Below are 25523 nucleotides of genomic sequence, written 5' to 3' on the forward strand. Positions count from 1 at the left end.
ACACCCTACAGCCATTCATTTCATATTCACTCAGCAAATATTACTGAAGCACCTCACCACTAATATTTGTCAACACACTGAAAATATTACATTATCTCCCTTGCAAAATGAAAAATAAGGGAAGAGACATTCAGTAACTAATAAACTGTAATCAATTCCTGTGCACTGTGGGAGAATGAAAAAGGGTGATGCTGGTGGGTGGGGGTGGGTGGGTAGGAGGGACATGCATGTTGGCTGGGACCATATTTTACAGGGCTGGGAGCCTGTGAACAGCAATTTAGGGTCATAACTTTTAGAAAGGTAATTCTGAAAGCAAAGGGGAAGATTGCTTGAGAAGGGTAAGGAGAGGTAAATATGTGTATGTGTTGTGTAGGGGGAATGCATTTGTTTTTTTGTTTTTTTTTTTAATGAAGTAATTTTGGAGTAACTTTAATAATTGAGTAGATCCCTTCCAGCTCTATCCATGTTGCTGCAAATTGCATGCATTTATCTTTTTTTGATTGCTTAGTAATATTCCATTGTGTATATGCACCACAAATACCAGATTGTCTCACTCATAGCAGGGATTTAGAAAACCTAAATAAGGGACCAGGAAAAAGACTAATTATAAATAAAGTAAAAATCAAAATCAACAAGCATCTATAAACCAGAGACACACTACTGGGGCAAGGGAGGGAGTAGGATCAAAACAAGAGGGGGTGGGGATTGCATGGGGACTATAATCAAGATGAAAATGCATACATTGTACAAAAATAAAAATGATTTAAAAATATATAAAATAAAAACAATAGCACAAAAATAATAAAACAATGATGAAGATCTAAAAAATAATTAATTGGGTAGAGGACAAAAGTTTCAATAAGAATTAGATCCCCACATTGCTTAAATAGAATTATTTCTGAAGCATCACATACATGATCTTTAAAAAAGAGAGGAGGGCATCCCTGGTGGCGCAGGGGTTAAAAACAGTGCTATCAAGCTACTGCCAGCCACTACAGCAGTACAGTTCCATCAGGCCGGCCAGGGAGCTACCCACATGGTGCAGCAGACCTCTCCTGCCTGGCCCTCTGCTCCCCTCAGCAATGTGTTTCTGTCAATCCGCCTGTTCTATTCCCCGCTCTGTCTCTGGCGATCCTCTCACCTCCTGCACCTCTGGCTTACACACCAGTTCTTGTATGCATAAATAAATAAATCCTAACAAAAATTTAAAAAAATTAAAAAGAGAAAAATAATTCATTATTTTCTTCATATTACTATAATATGTGTTAATTTCAAAGTAAGCATGTTATACAAATTGGATTTTTAGAAAAATAGTAAAAATGAATCATAGTCACAATGCCAGAAATGAACATATTTTGTATGTGACTCTTCAAATTTGGCTTGATTCCACTCAAATTTAGACATTAAATAAGATTGATGATAGAGAAATTCAGACATCTGGGGTCAAGCTCATTTTAAGCAGAAGTTAGTAGAACAACATTGGCCATACTTTTCACAGTACAACTTGCCAAGGAAGACATTTATTGCCACATTATGATAATTATAATTTCTTTACAATGATTTCAAAAAATGTGCTAAGTATGAAAAACACAGTTGGAAATGATTTTGTATTTTGGAATACACACTCCTTTAACATTTATTTTCTGGTTTGAAGCAAATATAAAAAAGTGCAACTAGTAAAAATGAATCCCTTCAATCTTCAATTATCTTCAGCAGAAACTTAAGTACTGAGGAATGGTAAACCTTTATTCATTAGTTCAGCAATTTTTTAAGAAATAGCAATTATTGTATTACACTAGAGATAGATTTATCAGTGAAAAACAGTTCACTGGAGCTATAATCTTTTAAACAACTTTAATTGTTTCAATTTCCATTTTAATTTTATGGTTACATTTTTGCTTTTCCATATGTGCACATGTTCCACTCACCCTCACCAAATCACTCGAGCCGTGCCCCATCTGTCTCCTGTCCCCTGTCCCTCACTCCCTCCCCACTATTGCTTCTAGAGACCATTAAATTCTTTGACAGTGTTTAAGCTGTTTTTCTGCAATATTTTGCCCATGTATTTTTTGTGTGTATTATTTTTATTCCAGAGATGAGTGAAACAATACCTCTATTGGGCATTTATCATAAAAATATAAAAACTGTAATACCTATGCACATAGAAATACTGTCCACAGTTGCCAAGTCATGGAATCAACGTAAGTGCCCTTGAACAGATGAATGGATAAAGAAATTGTAGAATATACACTCAATGAAATGCTGCACAGGTATGAAAAACAGATGAAATAGTAGCTTTTGGAACTCACAGTCTTATGTATGTTAGCAAACTATTCTTTTTCCTTCTTCTATAGAATAGAAATTCCATCAATTATTCCAGGTCTGTCTGCATCCCTGCATTTCCATGAAGTACTCTTGAACTTTTCTGACTCCTGACATTTGCAATTCTTCACGATAGTACCAATATCATACAATTTTAATTTTATGCCATCAGAAAATGATCCTTATGAATTGTATCTGATTTCTTTCTCCTCAATAAGATTTAAAAAATCCTTAAAGGCAGATATTGGATGGGGATAAAGGCTGAATTTTATGAATGCCAAAGAAAAATACCAGGCAGTCTCACTCATAGCAGGAATTTAGAAAAGCTAAATAAGGGACCAGGAAAAAAACTAATTATAATAAAGTAAAAATCAAAATCAACAAGCAACTATAAACCAGAGACACACTGTGGGGGGAGGAAGGAAGGAAGGATTAGGGTCAAAACAAGGGGGGTGGGAATTTTATGGGGACTATAACCAAGATGAAAATGCATACATTGTGCAAAAATGGAAAACGACATAAAAATGTATTAAATAAATAAATAAATAAAAACTGATAAATAACCAAAAAAAAAAAATAATAATATCGAGCAAGACATCTAGAAAATTCCTGGTCAAAGTATTTGAATGTAACTGAAAACCTTATTTACTGAAAGCCTGGCACTTCATTATCCCAAAGAAAATGTCAGTAAAAACTTGTCTCATCATGGTTATCTTACAACTGGTGCAAATGAGGGGACCTGGTGAGAATTTCTTAATGGATTCTCCACGGCATGCTCTTCTCTTCACTCTTATTTTAAAGATAAATTATTCATCATTTTCTAAATATATATTATAAATTAAGTGGACCTAAATGACAAACAACGATAACAATCAGTTTCCCATCTCAAACAACAGTTAAATTAAATTTGCAAAGGGGAAAAATGATAACTTGATGTTGCATTCTCACATTTCCAACTGATTTAAAGTTGTGACAAGTTAGAATACAGTTAGACTATTAAAATAGGGAAGTCACCCTGTGAATCTGTTCTGTAATTCAGAATTTGAAATAAGTTTGTTGTTCTAACTTGCAGGTTTCTTTGGAAGCACTTTTAAAAATTGATCTATATAATTTGTAAGACAGGATTTGAATAGGCATCTTGATAAAGTACAGAATGTTAAGAAAGAATCACTTGAAACAGCCAAATGAGCTCCTTATATACCCCCCTCCATCCCCCCCACATACACACACTAAGGCACATGCTCGATGGCATCCTAGTACTCTAGTACTTTCATGTTCAACTACTTAATACTCCTCTCTGCTAGCCATGAGGACTGAAACAACCACCACATTTCTTGAAGACAGAAAATATAGTCCTTTTTTTTTTTTTTTCAGAACATAAAGCGCACAGTGGTATGCCTATGCTCCATTAACAAAGGAACAATTCCTAGATAAAATTGCAAAGAAATCAACCACACAACAGGTAACACCCCAGTTTTCTCATTGAACATCACTCTCATCACAGAAATAAATGTGAAACAAATCAAATAGCAGGGCATGGCTAATCCAATTTTTGACATCACACAAATCCTCGGTTTACAGTGACATATTCCAAACAAGTGATGATAGAGTAGAAAAGGCAAAAAAAATCCACCCCAAGATCATTCAAAAACCATGCTATTTCTAACAGGATCTAAGGTCACACAGAAAGAATAAGAGAATATGGTCTACTGATCATGGTCTATTTCTGAAAATGTACTTTCTCCCTCTAACTTTCTAAATCTTAATTGTTTTTCTGCTATCCATGGCTAACCAAAAGTATAAACCAGATAAGAATATACATGAAATAAAGTTAATGTCAGTTGTTATTTATTTGAATTCACTTTTCCTGACAGGGCTTTCTAACGACATGATGTTTTCCCAGAAGATTAAGATAGCAAAGCCTCCTGTTCTTTGGACATGACCATTGATTTTTCACCACAGTTTTAAGAAACCTTATTGGTGATGACACATTCAGATAGAAACACATGAGAGCACTCTAAGTTCAGATTCTCACTGACCTTCAGGTTGATATTGTGCTATAATTGTCACCGTCTGTCCAGCCCCCTTCAGAGCTGCAGCAGCTTGCTCATGAGACGCGCCACGAAGATCAATGCCATTTACCTGAAAGCAAGGAAGACAGAGAATTTGGGTAGTTCAGAAGCCATACTATTATGATGAAAGGAAATCATTTCCCCAAAGGGAGTACTTGTCTAAGTTGAAACCACATGGCTCACAAGTCCTCATGTACGGACCCAGGTATTTGAGTGTTAACTTGGCAAGTTTCATGCTCATGGTAACTTTTAGTTAGCAGACCCATGAAATTTTATCTCATGGTGTTTGCAGCATGGTCTGAAACTATTTTGTCTATCCATGTCTGCTGGAATTTTAGCTTGTACATTTACTATGCCTCTGTGAGTTTCCCAGGCTTCTAGGATAAATAGAAATTTTCAAAATTAGAGGAAAGACAGGGCAATAAAAAGACACATGTAATGTACATAGACAAGTATGTGCTGAGAGGTTCATATATTCAGGTGAGGTTCTGGGGAGACTGGATGGGCTGGGGCTGGCTGCCTGCCAGATCCCTCTGCTTGGTCCTTTGCCTGGTCCTGTTATCCCAAGCTTAGTTAGACAGCCCTGAGTCTTGTTCCAAAATAAACTTGACTGCCCCATTTCTCATGCACAATTCCAGAATGAATTCTGACAAAATGAAATAAAGAATTCCTGGAATTGATGTGGATGTTGCTGTTGCTAATTCCCATTTTGGGGCCCATGCCAGAAGAGAAATAGAGCATCGAAAAAAACATGCTCAAAATTCTGTCAAGAGGAAAAAATCATTCTGAAGTCAAATTTAATGAGAATCAAAAGCTAAAATCTTTCTTTGAATCATTGACGTTTAAGTCAACAAAATATAATTGCTGAGAGCTTTCCAGCGACAGAGCTGTGTGTTTGCCCCCACAGAGGGGTGGTGTGTGGGGAACAAAGATGCACAAGACAGGCCTTTTGGAAGCTTTTCTTTAACTGAACACACAGTAAATCAAGTTTTCTAATGTACAGAGAGTTGGGTTTTTGTAGATGACATTAGAATTCTGTTTCCTTTTACTACTAGGAAAGACAGCTATAGCCCAGGAAAAAGAATGAAAGAACTTGTGAGTTTCTCTATGTGTAAAATAAAGAATCTTATTTTGTCTCCTATCAATCCTCTTTCACAATGCAGCGGGTGGTGGATGGGGGCTAGAACCAAGTTTCCCGATCAGTACCAGGACTATAATTTCAGATCCACATCCAGGTCCTCTTCTAATAATTTTATTAAAGTCTTCTAATTCATTTACAGTTTTCCTCATCTCCTCCTTGGCTCTCTGTACTGGCAAGGCCTTCCTGAAATCACTGATTATGTGGGAACACTGGGAAACCCGCAAGCCAGGCGCGCCTGACTATGCTGCTGACCAGCTGAGCAGCTATTTCCTCCATGAGCCTCAGTTTTCTCCTGTCTTGGAAGGAAGAGACTATTGAGGCCTTTGAGTCTAAAGCCCTCTCAACTATGACATTTCAGATCCACTCCTTGGTAGATGGACACTTCAGACTGTGTCGGCACTGATGATCAGGATTACGGCCCAGAGAGCTCTTAGAGATAGGAAGAAGAATCGGATCTAGAATCAATTACTGGGCTCTAGTTGCAGGAAGCTGAATGTGCAGATATCACAGACCAATTTATCTAATGTCACATCAAACAATTAGCTATTTTTTTTATTGAAAAATACTCTTCTATCACGGTAGATTAAGCCAATATTTCAGAAAGTTATGAAAGGTAAAGCAAAAGTGTCTCACCATCTCCAAATCTAGAGGTAACCACTGTCAGCAGTGTCTTGTGCAAACACATCAGAACTCTGCCCTATGCACATTCAGGCACACGGCTTTATCTCACTGTTTCTCCTTACATATTTTAATATATTACCACCTTTTAATTGAAATCAGTAGGATCATATAGATACATAATTCTACACGCCTTGATTTTGCTTCTCATTTGTCAGTGTCTTGGGCCTCCACCATTTTAGTTCTTATCATTCTATTATTTTAGTGGGAACCTAGTATTCCATGGATGCACCAGCATTTTCCCAGTAGGATCCCTGTTGATATGTTGTTTCTAGCTTTTTATGACTACAAGCACTTAGACAAAAGTTTGAAAAGGAAAAACTTTTTGAAAATGGACAATCTAAGTCTAAGTCTAAGGATATATGAACTTTTTTTTTAATTTGCTATTAAACAATTAAAAATAACTATTTACTCACTAAATAGAAATTAATTGAAAAGGCAGTCCATAATCCTATCACTCAGGTATTGCAGTGCCATAAAAAATGAAATCAATATATGTACATAGTGCTTCTACATGAAAATTAAAATGATACAAAGGCATAAAAATAAAAGGTTACTCCTATTCTCTCCCCAAGTACTATGCTCATCAGTTCTTGTTTATCCTACCTATTATTTCTGAATAATTGAAGCATTAGAATTCACTTTCTGAAATACTGGAATTCATTTACCATAATACTATATTATTTTTTTTTTATTTTTAAAAAAGATTTTATTTATTTATGCATACAAGAACTGGGGTGTAAGCCAGAGGTATGGAGGGTGAGAGGATTCACCAGAGGGAGTGGGGAGCAGAACAGGCAGATCTACTGAAACACACTGATGAGGGGAGCAGTGGGCCAGGCAGGAGAGGTCTGCCTCGCCATGTGGGTTTCTCCGTGGCTGGCTGGGAATCAAACTCATGCTGCAGTGGCTGACAATATCTTGATAGTGCTGTCTTTTTCCCTGAGCCACCAGGGAGGCCCCTAATATATTATTTTTTAATAAAAAGTTAATCCTAATTGTTTGATAAGAGATAATTTGGTCTATGAAACCTGTTTTGTATTCCTGAATAAATCATCTGCCATATAAATATATGTGTATGTATATGTAGCAGGTTCATAAAACATATAATACTAAAATTGTATAAAAGTAATATTGTATTTTACATATTGTCTTATACCTTCATTTTTCCACTTATAAATATCTTAGAGAACTTTCAGTAGCAGCAAAGCATTCTATTATGTCATGCAAAGTAATTTATTTTAGCCATGCATCATTAGTGTAGCTGTGTTGCTTCAGTATTTTATTGTTATGAACAATGCTGTAACAAATATCCTCTAACAAAAAGCTGTTAAAGGGCATGGATATCAAATTTGGTAGTTATTGCTAAACTTTTTCAAAAAATGGGTATTAATTTAGACCCCAAAAATAATGATTGTCTAGCTCTTCATACCCTCATAAAATCTGCATATACCCCCAACATTTGACCTTTGTCATTCTGATAGGGAGACAATCACATTTTTCACTTTTGCATTTCTTCATTTATAAGGCAAACTTCCTTTTCATATGGTCATTGGTTATTTAAATTTATTTTTACATAAAAAGTTGTTAAATTATTTTGCCTATTTTTGAGTGTGGATAATTTGCTTTTAATTTTTTTTCTGCATACTAAGAATATTTGTTTCCCTCTTAGATAACTATTACAAATATTCTTATTGGTTTGTTATTAATATTTTATATTATTGTATTTTAACTTTTCCTTGTATGCTATTTCTTGCCAAATAGAAATTTAAAATGTTTACATAATCACATTTATTTATCCTTGAGGTTTGAGTTTTTATCAGCAAACTGCTCAAATAACATTGTCAGAGGCATTAAAAACAGTTCACATCATTGATTTATTTTTTCTGACTCAGTCTGAATTCTCTTGAAGCATGGACTAGATTGAATGTCATTAATTATTACTGAGATTAATAATGGTAATCATTGCTAACATTTACTGAACATCAAACGTTACAAAGGAGATATTTATATATTATCTAATCCTCAGGAGTCAGCGATTTTTTTTTATAAATAAAAAAACTGAGCTTAGAGAGAATCACTAATTTATTCAAGGTAAAACATTTGGGGGAGGCTAAGAATTTAAAGCAGCTCAAGTTAAACTTCTGAGGATCTATGTCTATAAGCATCTAGTTCTAAAACTGGTCTTTTAAGAATATAACTCCAGCTCCCCACCTGACAGTACACAGTTGGGTGGGCATGGCACACTGGCCAGCTATGCAGTATTTCCAAGCCACCTGGCTTAGACATTATGGCCCAATTTGTAATGATCAGTCATGTTTGGGGGCAGCTAGAGACTTTGGGCTGACTAGAAAAATTTCTTCTATTGCTACTTCCTTATATGTATACCACTGTCACTGAATCACTGAAAAAATAATTTCTCTTTGTCATAAAACCCTATTCATAGCCATGTTGTTGATAGAAATTTTAGTACTTCTAGTTGATTCAAAAGTTGTTTCTTTCAGATCTTAATGTGAAGATGAATAGTGTGCAATATCCAAGGTCAACCTTTATTTGCTTTTAAAAGATGAGCATTATACTTGCTAATTTGACCACTAGGACTCCTGTCCTGGAGTCCAAGAGAGTCCTTGAATAAATGACTCTGTTCTCCAGGAATAGCTATCTATTTCTTAAAATTACAGAAAGGTTGATATCAGAATCAGAGTATTTCAGAAACGGGAGAGCCTTTTGAGATCATCTTCAACAACTAATGTAAATCTTTCAGTTGACCGTATCACAATATTCTTATACTCTTGCCCACCAACATACTGACATTTTTAATTTCTCGATGTACTTACATAGGAACTCCTACAGGTAGGAGATTTTCTTACTGAAATTTGGTCCCTAGCGTAATGCTTTGCACACAATAAGTGCATAATAATTGGAGAGGTGAGTGAATTAATAAGTGGGTGAGTGAATAATATATTTTCTCTATATTATCCCAAGCAAATGCTCCTCTAATAATGACACTGACTTCACAGTGATAAAGAACCTGCTATCTTTCAGAGAAATCTCTCCCACTAGGGGTTGGTTCTAGTGATAAAAAAAAAGTTCTGTATGTTGAATCTACATATAATTTTATTGATACTTTCTAACTCTGGGTTCTAGCTCTGCCCTCTGAGAGATTATAAAACATTTCTTCTTACTTATGAATTCTTCTTTTATATGATCTTCTTTCTAATGTTTAAGACTAATTTCTCTTTTCCAGGTCGCTCTATTCTCCATCCCTTTATATCATTCTGTCCATGTGACAATATGCTTCTGCTTGCATACCTCCAGTGACAAGGGACTCTCATTTTCTAGTCTCTACATTCTATTTTGGGATAACTCTTATGAGTTCTATTTAAAGACTCTTGATGTTATTTACTACCTCATCATAGACTCAGCTGAGTGTATGTGGGGTAGGATATGGCAACGTGGATGCTCATACATGGCTATTTTCCTTTAATTGCTCCCAGTGCTATATCTGGATCTAGACACCATGCTGAAACAATTTGGTTTCTCTAAAATATCGATTTTAGTAATTTCCTCTTCCAATTTAATAGAAGTGAACTAGAAGTGCATATAGCCAGTGTCAAGCAATTTACTATACAGTGGATGACAAGGACCAATAAACATACAATTAAGCACTGGATTCTTAGTATCATTACAAGAAAGTGTCAGAAGGCTCTGAGGCACAGAGGAATAGCCCTACCATTCTATGAGCAGGTATAAAAAAGCTCTTTGGAGGAAGCAACATCAGAGATTATATTGGAATAATTCAGCTAGGTGAGGATGTCCATAGAGGCCTGTGGCAGGACAGGTGGGCAGAGAAGTAGCAAGAATATTCTAAGAGGAGAGGAAGGCACTTATGAGGGTCTACAGGTGAGGCAGGGCCTGGTGCAGCTGAAGAAAATAAAGTAGTTGTTACTGAAGGGCAGAGAGGGGAGAAGAGAGTTAGAAAGAGGTAAAAGATGAGCCAGGAGAAATGAAGGTGATGAGGGAGATGATACAGGGGTGGTGATAGTTGACATGTGCATAGCTCTATGTGGCAGGACAAATTAAGCATTTTCTATATAACAATTGCTTTGAAACTGTCTATGATATCAGAACCCACAATACCCATTTTACAGAAAGAGGCAAGTGGGGCACAGATAGACTAAATAACTTACCCAAGGTTCAAATGACCACATATAGCAAAGCCACAAATTACTTCACACAATCTGGTTTAAAATGTCTGTATTTCTAATCATGACAGATTTGTTTGACCTAGTGTTATGGGGACTGATAAACGATATTGGAGAATTTGGAGCTATTTTGACTGCAACGTGGAGCTATTTTCCAGGTTACAATCGAGAAATATACACATTTTAACCCTAACTCTTGTACGTTAGCATTGCTCACAGTTAGAGAATGGAGAAACCACATGACAAGGATGTGGTATTTCCAGTTTCCATAGGAGCCTCCCAAGTTGAGTTCATTTCTTTGGAATGCTTCTCAAAAGGTCATTACCACAACTGCTGGCTGCTGAGGTTTTCCATCCCAGCTCCTGTCATCTGCTTGCTTACTCTGAAAACTGTGTTATGAGAACATTGGATTTAGGCTCCAGCAGGATGAGATTCAAATCTCAGTTCCATCATTTATCAGTTCCTTGACCTTGGGTAAGTTGCTTGCTCCTTTACTCTTCAGTTTCTCATAAACACATAAAATATTAACTCTTCTTTATCCCAGGTTTTTTTCAGGATGATTAGAGATAACGGGAATAAAGAATGTAACATAATACTTGGCACAGTGAGTAGGTACTCAATCAATGGTTGCTATTTGTAGTGTACCCGTAAGCTATGAAGCCATCAAAATGGCTTTTATCAACAATAATAAAATGAAAGAATAGATGCAGCAAACAATTGTCTTGGAATAAAAGTAGCTAAGAATTATAAGGTAAACTGAATTATTAATTACAAAAAAAATATGAAGGGATGACCCAGTGGGAAAAGACTAGATAATTGGCACCAGATTTCAATTAAAATCACTCAGGTACAGAACACCACACAGCTTTGAGCAAATTATTTCACAGGTGGGGGGTCTGGTTGGAATGTATTAGGGGCCCACAGAAAGTGGGCAGAATTCAGGCTATTTCTACTTAATTCAGAGAAACTAGGGGTAGTAAGACAAGTTATTTTATTGCCAGTAAGTTAAATAACTCTAGAAGGCTCCATTTTTTTCCTTGGGGGCGAAAAATCTGTCTTCATTTTCTTTAAGTGATGTGATGCAGTGAGTTTGATTTTTGCATTCAATTGCTATCTCTGCCACTAATTTATTCAATCAGTCAATGAGCAGCTCAGGAAAATAAAGGCACTGGATCCATCTCTAGGGGCGGCTGTGGTTTGAATTTCAATGATTTCTATGGCATAAATATAGCATTCCAAAGTGTGTTATAACGAGTAATCTGTTTTCCCACCTTGTATGTCTTATTGAACAAGGTGAGACCCAAACAAACAATCAAGAGCATTCACATGTATTAAGTGGTTCTTATCACACATTTAGGACGGAGGGAAGAAAACTGTAAATTTTCCATTTAATTTTTTTTGTGTGTGTGTGGGGGATCCTCGCCAGTGGCCGGGGATCGAACTGGCACTGCAGAGGCTGCGGGCAGCCTTGCAACCCAGCGTCCAACCGCTGCACCACCAGGGGAGGCCCTCCATTTAATTTTGAATTGTGAACAGGGTGGGGCGATTGGTATAGAGCATGGAGAGAGAGGAAACGTGGAGCTAACAGAAGCGAAGGTGGATTGCCAGGTTGATAAGTTTTATCAGTAAATGGCCAGGATGGATTTTTCAGAGGTATTTAATGCAATTTGACTTGTGTTTGGGGGAGGGTAACTATGGTAACAGTGAAAAGTTGGAGTTGAAGAACTAAGTGACCAAAAATAGGATAACCAGATGGGAGACTATTGCAATATTACAAATGGTAGATGATGGAGTTCTGAATTAGAAAAGAGAAAGGAATTGAGAATGAGAAATGAGGCACAGACCTGAGAGAATGCAGAGGGACAATTCATATATTGATTCTCCTTAAATCCTTCTGGGAACAACTGAGTTTACAGAATATATCTGGTATTGAATGGATTAAAATGAGATGAGAAAGGTAATCAGAGTGGTGATTATACTATTAATCAAGAAGGGAACACAGGGTGGAATGTCAGTTTGAATTAAATGGTAATGTACTCTTTTTTTTTTTTTTTACATAGTTGAACTTGCTGGGTTATTGGACAGCTACACTTTTGTAGGCAGCTGGAATATACCTGGAGCTTGGAGAAGTGGTTAATGTTGGTAATCAATTTAGTCTTGACTCAGCAGACCAAGAAGTACTAGTGTTCTGGGCACTGAAAAAAGGAATCATGGTACCTTGGACAGCACTATCTTAGGCGATAGGAATCCTGAGTTTCAGGCTCATCCTGAGGTTAGCTTATTTGACTTTAGGAAGTTACTTTACTTCTCTGGGCCTCAGTTTCGCTCATCTTGAAACAGACCCTCATGCTAAATCGCTGTGGTCCCAGCCAGTGCTTAATAAACAGATTTTCAATATGTATTTTGTTGATAACTTGAGAAAAATATTTCATTCAGCATTAAACTTTTCAAACACCCTCCAGTATATCTTAGAGTGAATGAACTATAAATTCTATTTGAAGCAGAAATTAGTAATTATGTTCCCTTCTCCTACTGGAAGCTGTTGCACTTGGTGGAGAGTGATAAGATTCTTGACAGCAGCTGCATGAGAGCTCAAGACCAGAATCTTGGAGCAGAGGCAAAATGAAAACTTGATAGTAGATATTTACATGCCTTAGCAGTTAAAATTAACATCCTTTTTAAATTTGGCTTGCTAATGCAAAAATGAACAAATTTTTAAAAAAGTTTAAAAATGTTTTTGTTTACTAGGACATTTATAAAGGGCTGATTATTTTAGAGCTTCTAACTGAAAATATTAAGGTATAATTTGACCATCCAAACCCAACTCACTATAGGCCAAAGCAGAGTAACTGACTTTTTGTGTAACAAGGTAACCATCTATTTAAGAATATATGTGCAAAAATAGTTGAAATCTTATAAAATGTGGTATAGATATGGTAATAGCTAGTATCTCCAGCTCTTATTTCTCTCTCAACTCTAAACTTGAAATTCTATCTTCTTACTCCAGGGGACAGTTCCAGTGGGATGTCCAAAGCTTTCAAACTCATCATTTTTAAAGTCAAACTCTTAATTTCATGCCAAATCTGTTTCTGGAGATTGCTTCCACTTTCAGCATATAATATCATCCTCCACCATTCACAGCCAACCTAGCATCCTACCTCAATACTCTTTCTCACCCACCTCCCCAGATAATGTATGAGCAATTCTGTTTAGCTCCAACCTGTATTTCAATTCTACCCACTTTTCTTCAACTCCATCCCTAACATCCTTGGCCAAGCCATCATTTCTCCCAGGGATACTGCAGTGGCCACTTGACATGCCTCCCTGTTCTCATTCTGTCTCTTTCCTCCTCTAGCCGTTTTATAGCTAACAGTCAAAACATGTACCAGAGCATTCTTCTCTCCTTTTGTTTTTCTATTGGCTTCTTGTTGTACTTTGAATAAAATCTAAACTCCGCCTTGGCTTGACTGGTCTTTCTGATTCCATCTCATTCCATCTGGCCCCTCAGGCCTTTAGAGGCATAGCAGTGTCCCTTCAGTTTCATCTCAGTTCAGGTTCCCTCCAGCCGTAGGGGACTTATGCGGGCTGTGTTTCTCATTGCAAGGCTCCTCCTTGGTTCTTCTCATATTTGATGCCTTATTTTCTTACATCTGAGCTTCAAGACCAATTCCTCAGAGAGCTCTTTGTTGATTAGTTATTTAAAGCAGCTTTCCAGACTTTCCGCAACATCCTGTTTTAAATTCTTATGCATCTCAGGACCATCTGATATTTTGTTTATCATGCCACCCACCCCAAGAAGTCTTCCAATGAGTATGGACTTTCTTTTACCTCCAAACACATCTAACATCTAGAATACTATGTAAACATTTAGTAATGTTTCTTGCATTAATTGATGATTATATCTATTGGGTCACATAATTTTATTTAAATCATTAAAGTTAAGTTGGCAACTTATACAAAATTTAAAAACCTATATAAATTGTACATTGTAAGCCAGGTTCTGATCATTTTGAGAAGGCACTTGTCATGAGGGGGAGAATTACTGGTTAAACAGGACTCACTGAATCAGAATCTTTGAGGGCAGGGCCAAAGAATCTTAGCCCTTTAGTGACTGATAATTTTCAGTTCCATGTGGCTACCTCTCAAGGAGGTATGACTCAACTTTCTCCTATTCAATATTCAGGCAATATTTGCCTTCACCCTCAGGTTACACTATGACTGTTGGTTTACAAACTGATCGTTTGAGACTTTATCACCAATGAGGATTTTGTAGAATGGCTCATGAACTTCTTTTAAATACACTTTATAAAGGAATACATGGAAAAGAAAACAGTGACCTGCAGAAGCCATGGCAGACACACTCCTCATGCTACGGCTCTTACTACATCAGCTTTGTGTGCTTGGTTCTGTTGATTTATTTATTTATTTTTAAAGATTTATTTATTTATACAAGCAGTTAAAGTCAGAAGCGCAAGAGGGTGAGAGAATTCACCAGAGCCAGAGCAGGGGGCAGAGCAGGCAGAAGGACTGAAGTACACTGCTGAGGGGAGCAGTGGGCGGCAGGAGAGGTCTGCGCGCCATGTGGGACCCTCCTCTGGTGGCCGGGGAACAGCGGGAATCGAACCAGCTGCGGGTAGCTTCACAACCCAGTGCTCAACCGCTGTGCTACCGGGGATGCCCCGGTTCTGTTGATTTATAAGCATCTCTAGAGGCACGTAAAGGACTAGGTATGTGGTACAGGTGTCCTTGAACAACCTAATCCCATATCATAATGCCTTGGAAAGCACAGCTGCTCAGGAACCATCCACTTCTGTAAGTTTAAAACTGCTCAGACAAAAGGGCAAATTCTGGGGCAGGAGGTTATGTTCCTGTCCTGCTTCATATCTCACCCTCCAAGTCCTCCATCTTGGGCTAGGATGTGTGTCTGCTTTGGGGTAGATGGATTCTGTTAAGTCAGTGTTAAATTTGAAGGTGAGCTTTCCCCTTGATAGATGGTAGTAATAAAAACAACCTTCTGAGTTTGTTTACTATATTCTTGGACTTTTAAAATCCTTGGACTGATTGCAAATGCTTAATTTTTTTAAACATAGTTTTCTGTGGTTTAAGGGTTTTTGATATAAGAAAAGTACTAAATTTGATCTGTTAAAAATAACATCAATAGGGAGTTGACTGAATTGATTGTGAAATATAATGGAACATTAAGTAGTCCTAAAAATTATATACAAGTCTAATAGTTTTTTTTACAAGTATAATAGTTTTATACTTAAAAATATTCATGATGTATTGCAAACTAAAGGAAAACAAGTTGCAAAACAATATACATCACATGTATATATACACACACATATATATATACATACACACACATGCACACACACCACTTCACTTGTTAAAAATAAAAAGGATATATGATCCAATGGAGAAATCCTGGAAGATTATACAAGCAGATGGTATAAGGTTTCAAAAGGCTATGATAGGGGAGAAATTCTGAAGAGGGAAAGGATTACATTTTATTTTTAGACTTCCATAGTGTCTGAATAATTTTTAAGTGACCATGTGTTACTGTAACAATATAAAGTTATATATTTTAAACTATTGAATTTGAGATTTGTTTACTTTAATAAAAAAGACAGCTAAAGCAAATTAAAAATACAGTAGTGTTTGTAGAAAAATTAAGTAAATTTGAATAATCAAAATTTTCAAACGTTACATGAATCCACTCACTAGACATTGAGTGGGTGTCTTCTCTCTGACATCATCGTGCTGAGCTTTGGGGATGCATTAGTGAGGGAAGCGATGACTCTACCCTCAGTGACTTAGAATCTAACAACAGTTCTTAACTGGCCATGGAAATGTGGAGGAGAGGAATGTCTTTTTGTTGTTGCTGTTCTGAAAATGCCAGTTTGGTGTTAGCATTGGCTCTGATTTGTAAGGTCCAGGAATGTTAAATGTCTGGAAACTGTCATAGAAAAGAAAAACTGTTCTTGCAAAAATGCAATAGTACCTGCAATAGAAAATAATAGACTAACACCTTTTTTTCACATAAGTATGCTCATCACAAATGACCCTAATAGTGTTGTAATGTAGGTGAAGGGGTTCTTGATTTTTTTTTTCCCTCCCTGAATAATTTACCCTGTTCATATTCATTAAAATCAATTTTAAAGAAGGGTGAATAAAAACATTTCTGAGAGACACACCTGTCAAATGGTTCATTCCTAATGCATCTGACAAGCTTGAGTAGGAATAAGGTGCTAATGGAATTATCTTGCTCAAAATCCATTACGACAAAATCAGACCCTTGCTAGTGTGGTCTGGACTCTTCTGATCCTTGTTTCAACATAGCTTTTCAGGATAATGCCATTCTTTTGTGTTTGGACTTATGTGTCTCTTGATCTCTGACTATTATGCACAAATACTTATTAGCATTTCTCTTATTTATTCCTCACCTAAAAAATAAGGTCATCAAATCACTGGCTAAAAGCTCCCAGGAAACAAGTTTTCTTGTTCAGAAAAAATGATGTCAAGGATTCAGAAATGCTCTTTACATTCCTTCATTATACAAATAGATGGGAAGATATCTGAAGCAACACAAATGCTCAAAATTGAACAATCTTCACCACTATTATTGAAAATGGTATTTATCGATCTATATTTACGTATCAATAATTTCCCTTCTAAATATTGCTTATTTGTGTTTTTTTCTTTTCTACTTTACTATGCTAGCCCCGAATCTTGATGTAGATTGTTGTAGCAGACTGCCACAGCTGTTTATTTTGAAAAATTCCAATCTGTAGAACTGAAACAGCAGTACAAAGAAAACTGATAAGTTTTCATCAAGATTCAACAGTTATAGTGATTTGTCACATTTATTTCCCTTCCTTGCTCTTCTTTCTCTGCTTACCTGTCTGTCTCAGTATCTATCTATTTATATCTATCTAGCCATCGATCCATGCATCCACCCACCACCTTCGTTATTTATCTACTTACCTACCTACCTACCTACCTACCTACCTACCTACATATTTGTTAGTCCATCAGTTCATCCTTCCATTAATCTGCCCATCTGCCTACCACCCACCAACCTTCCCATCTTTCTAGCACAGAGAAGACACACACATACTTTCTTTCTGAGCCATTAAAAATATGTAGCAGATATCATCCCACGTACAACCTAATATACCAGCATCACCTCAGTGAACAGATTATTTTCTATATAACCACAATACTATTATTACAACAAAGAAAGCTAACAATTCTATATCATTTAATATTCTACTGATTTAAATTTCTTTAATTGTTTTTAAAATGTCTTTTATAGATATTTCCTTCAAACCAGGAGTTAATCAAGGTTTACTCATTGCATTTGGTTGCCATATGTCTTTAACCATTTTAAACATAGAATGCTACTTTCTTTTTTTTTAAATGACATTGATTTTTTTTTCTTTCATATTTTTAAAGTTCAGACCGGATCCTTATAGACTGTTCCATATTCTGGATTAGTTTAAATATTTCTTCCCGATCAGAGTAAGTTAGGGCATTTTAGTAAACTCCCAATGAGAAACGAGTAATTCTTACTGTATTACATCTAGAGAACCCCAACTACTGGTGACACATTAGTTTGGTCATGTGTATAAGGACCACCAGATGTATTCATTCTGATGGCATCTTCTCTATGTAAGCAACAAATATGAGAATTTTTGAGACCATGAAACTATCCTTTTTTTCCCAATAAAATTTCATTTCTCTCTCTCTTTTTAACATTATTGATTATACTTGCTTGAAACAGTTATTTTTATTGAGGGTTAGAAAATGATAATTTTCTACCTTCTAGAGTGACTAGGTGGTAATCTTCCATGCAGAATGTTTTCTTTATCTTCTCTCTCTCTGTCTTAGAGCATCATTACATATCTTAAATGATCAAGATACAACTCATTACTGTGCAGTGTCTAGTTCATCTGCTAGCTATCTGCCCATCTCAATCTCTGGCCCATACTGTCTCTGCTCCTTCTACGCCCACCACTTTGAAAGTCTTCTTATATATCACGGTCAATCTAGTTTTCTCTAAATATTGCTTTTCACATTTTGCACATGGCACAGATGCTCCTATTTTTTCTATGCTTCTCACTGACTGAGTTATGTGAAAATTTCTTATCCTTATATTAAAGGCATTCCATTATCTGATTTTTACCTCTTCCTTCTCTAGCCTCTTAAGTCCATATAATTCTCTGATGTGAGGGCACACTGGAGGTGATCTTGTCTTCCCTCCCTCAGTTTATTTGTGGCAGAGTCCAAATGAGAACACCAGTATTCTGCCCACTATGCTCTACCTCTCTTCAGCGAACCCTGTGCTACAGCCAGAATCTTCATGCATATTCTTATCCAATGTTTTCCCTATGGTTCCTTTCCTCCTCTCTGTCTTGCTTCCTGTTTCTCATTATTCGCTGAAGTCTTGATCTACTTCCATTTCCAATTCAAGTTGTACTTTCCAGTCATCCCTTTCATGGTCTGTGCTACTCAGTGAGCCATGTCCCAGAGCCTGCCAACATTATATGCATTTTTGTCTATGTTTATTTTTATTGTGAAGGAATATAAATAATCTATACCTTAATGCATGACTGCAATTTAAGCTAATTTTAAATAATTTAAATAATACGGAAGAACAGCAAGAAAACTGAATATCTCCTTTCTATTCAAACCTTCATGTAATCACTGATAATAAACTAAATATATGAATTTCATATATTTTTCCACACATATAGAAGAAATATTACCAGCTTTTTTTTATAGGTCTAAGTTAGACATATATGTAGAATATATCAAACATGTGTAAGTATATATATCTATGGTCTAGACACACACACATTTTTCAAAACCACAACTATTTATTTCCACATATAGTTACTATTTTAAGAGTAGATCTATATCATTTAATATTCTACTGATTCAAATTTCCTCAATTGTCTTTTCTGTAATTTGTTTTCCTTTTCCACTGAAATTATCTTTTTTTGAATAAATGTTAGCAGCCAGGCTATCAGTCTCATAAGGGCATCCTAGTCATTGTGTCAGTCCTTCTGTATTCTCAGGATGTGGCACAAACTCCCTTCCTCATAAATTACTATTTAGGGTGATAATAATTATATTTCCTGGATGAATCTTTTCCCCTACCCTGAAGAGGCCTTAAATTTCAAAAAGTTCATTTAAAGAAGCTTTATTAGCCAGTTCACCAAATATTTGATGGCCAATTCCAGCAACTAATAAAGAAAAAAAAAGAGAAATTTAAAAAGGAACTGAAGAGAGGAGAGATCTGATCTGAAGGTAGGGGTGATCCTGAAAAAAAAAAAAAAAAAAAAAAGGCTATCTACTCTCTTTTAACAGGTAGGGGTTTGTGTGCTGGAGCTGCCTTCTTGACTGGCCTCTTTTGGGAAGCATTAGCTGGACTACACATATGTAAGTACAAATAACAAGAGTCAGTGATTTTATGAAGTTTCTTCTGGATATTAGGAGAACCAGAAGAAGCAAAAGAAACAGTTTAAAACTCTTCTAAAAAAAAATCAAAGAGTAGGAAAAAAGGACATCCTCTGATATTACTTCTCTTTTATCACTTTCTTTATTCTCGTCAGCATATTACAGGATGTAGAAAAGTAGCCAAGGCTCTATGCAGTCTTTTACTTTCAGTCCCAGATGAATATTGTAAGCCTCTGAAAATTTTCCATTTACATTCAGGGAGGTTTTTCAGTCATTTAAATCTTTTCTAATTACGAACCCATTCCCTCTTTCCAGCCCTCTTGGCTTAGTGCACAGAATTCTGCTCCCCATGGAAAACAACTCCCCAGGGAAGGCTGTTTCCATGGCTAGTTGCCAGAGCTCCAAATGTGAATACAGGCTAAATGCCACACACCCTTAGAGAAAAAACCATCAAGAAATCAAGTTCCACTGCTATTGTTCAGTTCCTAGCACAAAGGAGGTAATAAGAAATTTGGGAGACCAAGTAAAAAAGTGAGCTAAGAGAGAGGAAATCTGGTGAAAAGGAATTGCTTCTAATAGTCAGTGACCAGAAAACTAAATGTACAATGAAGATGGTTACTAATAAAGACTACACGATAAGTAGTAATGAAGCACTGTGCTGGGCATGTTATGGACAATCTTCCCTAGGTTTTTGCCTAGACCAAATTTTAGAGTGAGGAAACTGAGGCAGAGAGAGAGAGTAAAGCTTCTAAACTAGCAGTACTGGGATAAAACCTCTTGTCTGTGTGCCACACAGGCTGTATCCTTTCTTGTCTACTGGTGGGCTGCCCTCTCCTAAGAACTGGCAGCCTCCCACCTCAGGTCTGCAGATGCACTGACAGCCACAATGCCAGCACACACTGCTGAATCAGCTCCACCCCAGCCCCAACTCACACATCTCTCTGTCACGGAGATGTCATAAAAAGGAAGCCTTCTAACGGCAGCTCCAGCTCCTGCTAGTGTCTGTCATCACTCTGCATTATTTTCCTTTCCTTTTCCATAGTTTCCTGCAGCGGCACCACACTCTTCAAGCCCCAATTGGTGAGTGCAGGGGGGTCAGCTCCCCTCAACATCTCCCCACATTGCATAGGAACTGAACAGTCTCTCCAGTGCATGTCTTGAGCTGAACTGCACTCTGTATACACAGTTCCAAGAAAGGCTGGCTGCAGGCACTGACAGTTGTGGCTCTGCTAAATCTAGCGAGCTGATAAGCATTAGCCCTTAAGGGCAGGGCAGGAGCAGGGGCAGTAGGTGACCAAGAAAAAGAAGTAACACCTGAAGCTGCTTGAAACAAGGACCTGGAACTCTGCAACTCCATCTAGTGCACAAACCCTTGCTACATCAGAATACGCTAAAGAGGACTAGCCAGTCCTTGCTGTTTTTGGAGCTGGGAGTTCTGCGGAACTCAGACGTATAATTCTGGATTCCTGTTTTTTTTTTTTTCTTTTGCCTTTTCAGATTTTTTTAAAAAGGTTTATTTATTTATTTATACAAGCACTGGGGTACAGGCCAGAGGCGCGAGAGGATAAGAGAATTCACCAGAGACAGAGCAGGGAGCAGAACAAGCAGAAGGACCAAAGTACATGCTGAGGGGAGCAGTGGGCGAGACAGGAGAGGTCTGCTGTGCCATGTGGGTAGCTCCCTGGCCAGCCAGGAATCGAACTCGCGCTCAGAGGCTGCGGATAGCTCACAGCACTGCGCTCAACCCGCTGCACCACCGGGGAGGCCCTTTTCAGGTTTTTTTAAAAAATGAATATAATTTATTTATATATATTTTTACATTTTTGTTCAATGTTCATTTTGTACGATGTTTGCTTTCTCCTCTCAGATATAGTCCCCATGGAGTTCCCACTCAGTTCACCCGTGCACCATCGCCCATTCCTCTATCTTTTCCCTTCTGACTGCCAGCATAGCATGCAGTGTCCTTTTGCATAGTGCTCCCTTCTGCCCAACACCTACCCGCAAGGAAAAGTCACCACATACACTGCCCTGCAAAGAATCCTTCGATCCCCCAGTCTCCTGCTCTGTCTCTTTCCCCTGACTTCCTCCCTCCCTCCAGGGTCTCACCTCTGTGCGCCTTTCCTGATCTCTGTGCTTCTTGTCTGGGGCTATCTTCTCTTCCGCTTCCCCTTTCGTAACTTTCCTCTGTGGCTGTCTATGCCCTCCCCCTGCTCTGATCTCACCTTTCTCCTACCCCTTCTCTCTGGCAGATTTGCCTGGACTTTCTTGCTACATCATCTTTTCTCTGGCTGATTTCTCCTGCTGTGTTGAGAGAATAGTCTACCACTTACTTGGCTTACCACTAACATAGTTCCTGGAATTATGTTTCTCTTTTAAAGTCCAAACTGACTTGCTAAGAGACCCTATAATTATGTTAATAAAAGAGTTTTCACATTTCATCATTATTACAACTAAAACAGCAGATTAGCTGTCAAATGCAGGCAAACCAGAGGAGTTTGCTTTCCGATTGAAATAACAAAATTGTCTGTGCCTGCATTTTGAAATGCTGTGCCCGACTTCTTTTTATTTTTAATGGTCTATGACTTTAAGTCAAGGATAAGCCTGAAATAAAGTTTTTCTATGCCCAGCATCTGGATAAACTCCCTAGAATTTTTAGGTTCCTGGGGCTGCATTTTTATTAAAGCAATTTTATTAAAACCTTCTTGTTCTTATCTAATGTGCAACTTTGCTGCATAGTAAGGAATTTCTTATTGAATATTTAGCCTCCCTCTTAACATCGTCATTGCAAGCTGAATGTAGAGGCCACAACTCCATTACCCTGGTGCACCAGCCAGTCAATGGTAGTTGAACCTGGCTCTTCTGGCTGGTGGGCGTGGCTCGAGGTTTATATCACTTCCCGTGACATCCTATTCTTCTCCCTGCTTCACTGACCATGCTCTCCAAAGTCATGAAACATCACTGTGTTGATACAATTTTAGCATGGACTTCAGATATAAAATAAAGCTGAAGAAGCACTTAGGGGGAAAGTCACATGGGAGACACGTGAAATGACTGAGAACCGTGAGTGTTAGAGAGCAGGTGATGACACCTGTGCATCACCTATCTGTAGGGAGTGCACCACTTCAAGATATCGCCTCCGTCCAGTCCACGTATACTGAAAATCCAGTGAAACAGGAAAATGTAACTTTATCTGAATAAAAGACAAAATAAATGTTCACAAAAAGCATACCTCACTAAGAAAACTATGTAAAACTGTACAATGATTTTTTAGGATAATGTGTATAAAAGTATCAGTTGGACATGAAATTTCCCCAATTTTTCCTGACTTACAGTGGCCTGACCCCTCTGAACACTCTTCATAAACTATAATCTGTGGGTATAACCTCTATCCAAACTTTTAGGACTAACACATCTGTGAGAATGCTATGAGTACTAGAGTGAAATGAGACCCAATTAGTTTGGACCATGCAAAATTGCAATGTTTGATTTGATCTGCAAAACACGGACATTTAATATTCAACCTAATACCACTACTGCTACCACAAAAAACAAATTCAAATTTTGTGCTTTTGAATATAAATGACATGCACAATTAAAAATAATTTTGGGGGGTTATTGTCTGGTTGAACACCTGCTTAATATGCAAAATCCAAGCCATTTGCTTTTTCAAAGGTACTAGATTTATATGCTCTGAAGAGAAACCAGAGTATAAATCATTTGCTTTTTAGATTAAGAAAGGAATGGAAAAATAAATCTGCCTCATTTTCTTTTCTAGGGTAGTTTTAGAAGGTTTGGATTTGAGTATGATGTAAAAATGTCAGCTTCAGGCAACTGGAGAAAGGGCATTAAAATCCATATTTATTGTTGGCCATTAAGGAAGAGAGCAAATCTTTGACTATTTTAGCAGAACTACAATAAGATTGTCAACTATTGAGCTGAAAAGTGTGTTCCGATTGTGACATATCACCGAGCAGATTAGAGGAAATCAGTGTATCAGAGAAAGAGAGAGGCTTTTTTTTTTTTCTTTTGCTATCTACGTGGGAGACAGAGGATTGGGAGTGTGTAGGAGAAGTGTGAGAGGATATGTGGGAGAAAAAGTGTTTAAAATGTCCAAAGGAAACCAAAATGAAGTCAGGAAAATGTACACGGGGATACAGGTTTCCAAAAGCAGCAAAAAATTGAGACAAGTTCCTCTACTCTGGCTGTCAGCGCTCCTGACGAGTGACCTCGGAACTTCCATCTGTCTGTGCCCCGGACTGGGAATGTTCCGTCTTCTAGACAGCCACGTCGGCCACAGTCACGCAGCTGCTCTTACCTGGGGGAGGCCAATTCAAACTCCACTTCCAAGAAATTCTCCCTGGCAAGTACAGGGCACTTATTTCTTGCAGCTTCAACACTGAAGCAAAGGTAAGTGCTTCCATTTCATCCAACTCCCTCTTCCCAAGTGTTTTGTAATGGCTTGTATTTATGTTTAGCAGTAATTTTCAGGTTAAGAAATATATTTGTGGGGCCTCCCTGGTGGCACAGGGGTTAAAGCCAGCACTATCAAGCTATGGCCAGCCACTGCAGCATGAGTTTGATCCTGTGCTGGCCAGGGAGCTACCCACAGGGCACAGCAGACCTCTCCTACCTCATCCTCTGCTCCCTCAGCAGTGTATTTCAGTAGATCCGCCTGTTCTGCTCCCCACTGTATCTGGTGAATCCTCTCACCCCTCCGCACCTCTGGCATACACCCCAGCTCTTGTATGCATAAATAAATAAATGAAAAAATAAATACATTTGTGCATCTGACATGGACTCAAGACCACCTGTTCTCTAGTTATTGAATGCCTACAATGTGTCAGAGGCTGTGCCATATAAAAGTAAGACCGGTTTTCCTATCTGGGAGCTCATGTCTTATGTCGTCACCTTTGAAATGTAAAAACAGTCATGTAATACAGGAATCCACTATGTTTTTGAAATTATTTCCTCATAGGGTTTATTGGAATCTTGTTATTCTACCATTTAAGATCCACTGCTTTGTTTTTAAGCTTGTTATACTGGCTATCAAAAGTTTAATAGAGTTGGGATAACACTTTGCCTTTTTCCTGACATGCTACTTCAGTGTAAATTACTTCATCTGATTTCATTCAAGAGGCACAGAGGTAAAATAAATTTCCCAAGATGACTAAGTAAATTGTCTAAGTTCACAATTCTAAGCCTCAGCGTCAAGATTCAGACCCATTTTTTTGTTGTTTATACATACATTTTTGTTTTGCATTGTTGAGGTAGTTACAACTTTTTAAACATGTTATATAAATGAACATAGATATCACTCAACCACAACAAAATAACTAGTGTGTACTTAAAAATCAAATTTTGTCTCTTGTTTCCAATTTAGAATAAAACTTTCTGTAACATAATAAATACCTACATCATAGGTTCTTTTGGAACAAATGACAAATATATCTGACACGTACTGAAACAACAAAAATACCACAAACACTTTCATTGATGTGATCACTTAGGAATTGTGAAAAATAAGCATCAATCCAGTATTGAGATGCTAAATAAAAGAGTTGGATCGGTAAATGAACAAGATATACATTTACTCAGTTTCCAATTTCCAACTTAGAGTTCTCAAGTGCATTGTCAGTATAC

At 37.4% G+C, this 25523-nt stretch overlaps 1 protein-coding gene across 3 annotated transcripts in view; it reads right to left on the bottom strand.

Moving 5' to 3' along the window:
- The window catches only part of LOC119255682 (disks large homolog 2), an 811058-nt gene that overhangs the window by 327516 nt on the left and 458019 nt on the right, over nucleotides 1–25523 (bottom strand). For all 3 annotated transcript variants that reach the window (XM_054699571.1, XM_054699570.1, XM_054699569.1), the window contains one exon: nucleotides 4362–4464. In XM_054699571.1, the coding sequence (XP_054555546.1) occupies nucleotides 4362–4464 (103 nt within the window). The remainder of the gene's footprint in view (nucleotides 1–4361; nucleotides 4465–25523) is intronic.

This window comes from Talpa occidentalis, unplaced genomic scaffold, assembly GCF_014898055.3.
Source record: "Talpa occidentalis isolate TD23 unplaced genomic scaffold, MPIMG_talOcc4v2.1 talOcc4.3, whole genome shotgun sequence".
Classification (NCBI taxonomy): Eukaryota; Metazoa; Chordata; class Mammalia; order Eulipotyphla; family Talpidae; genus Talpa; species Talpa occidentalis.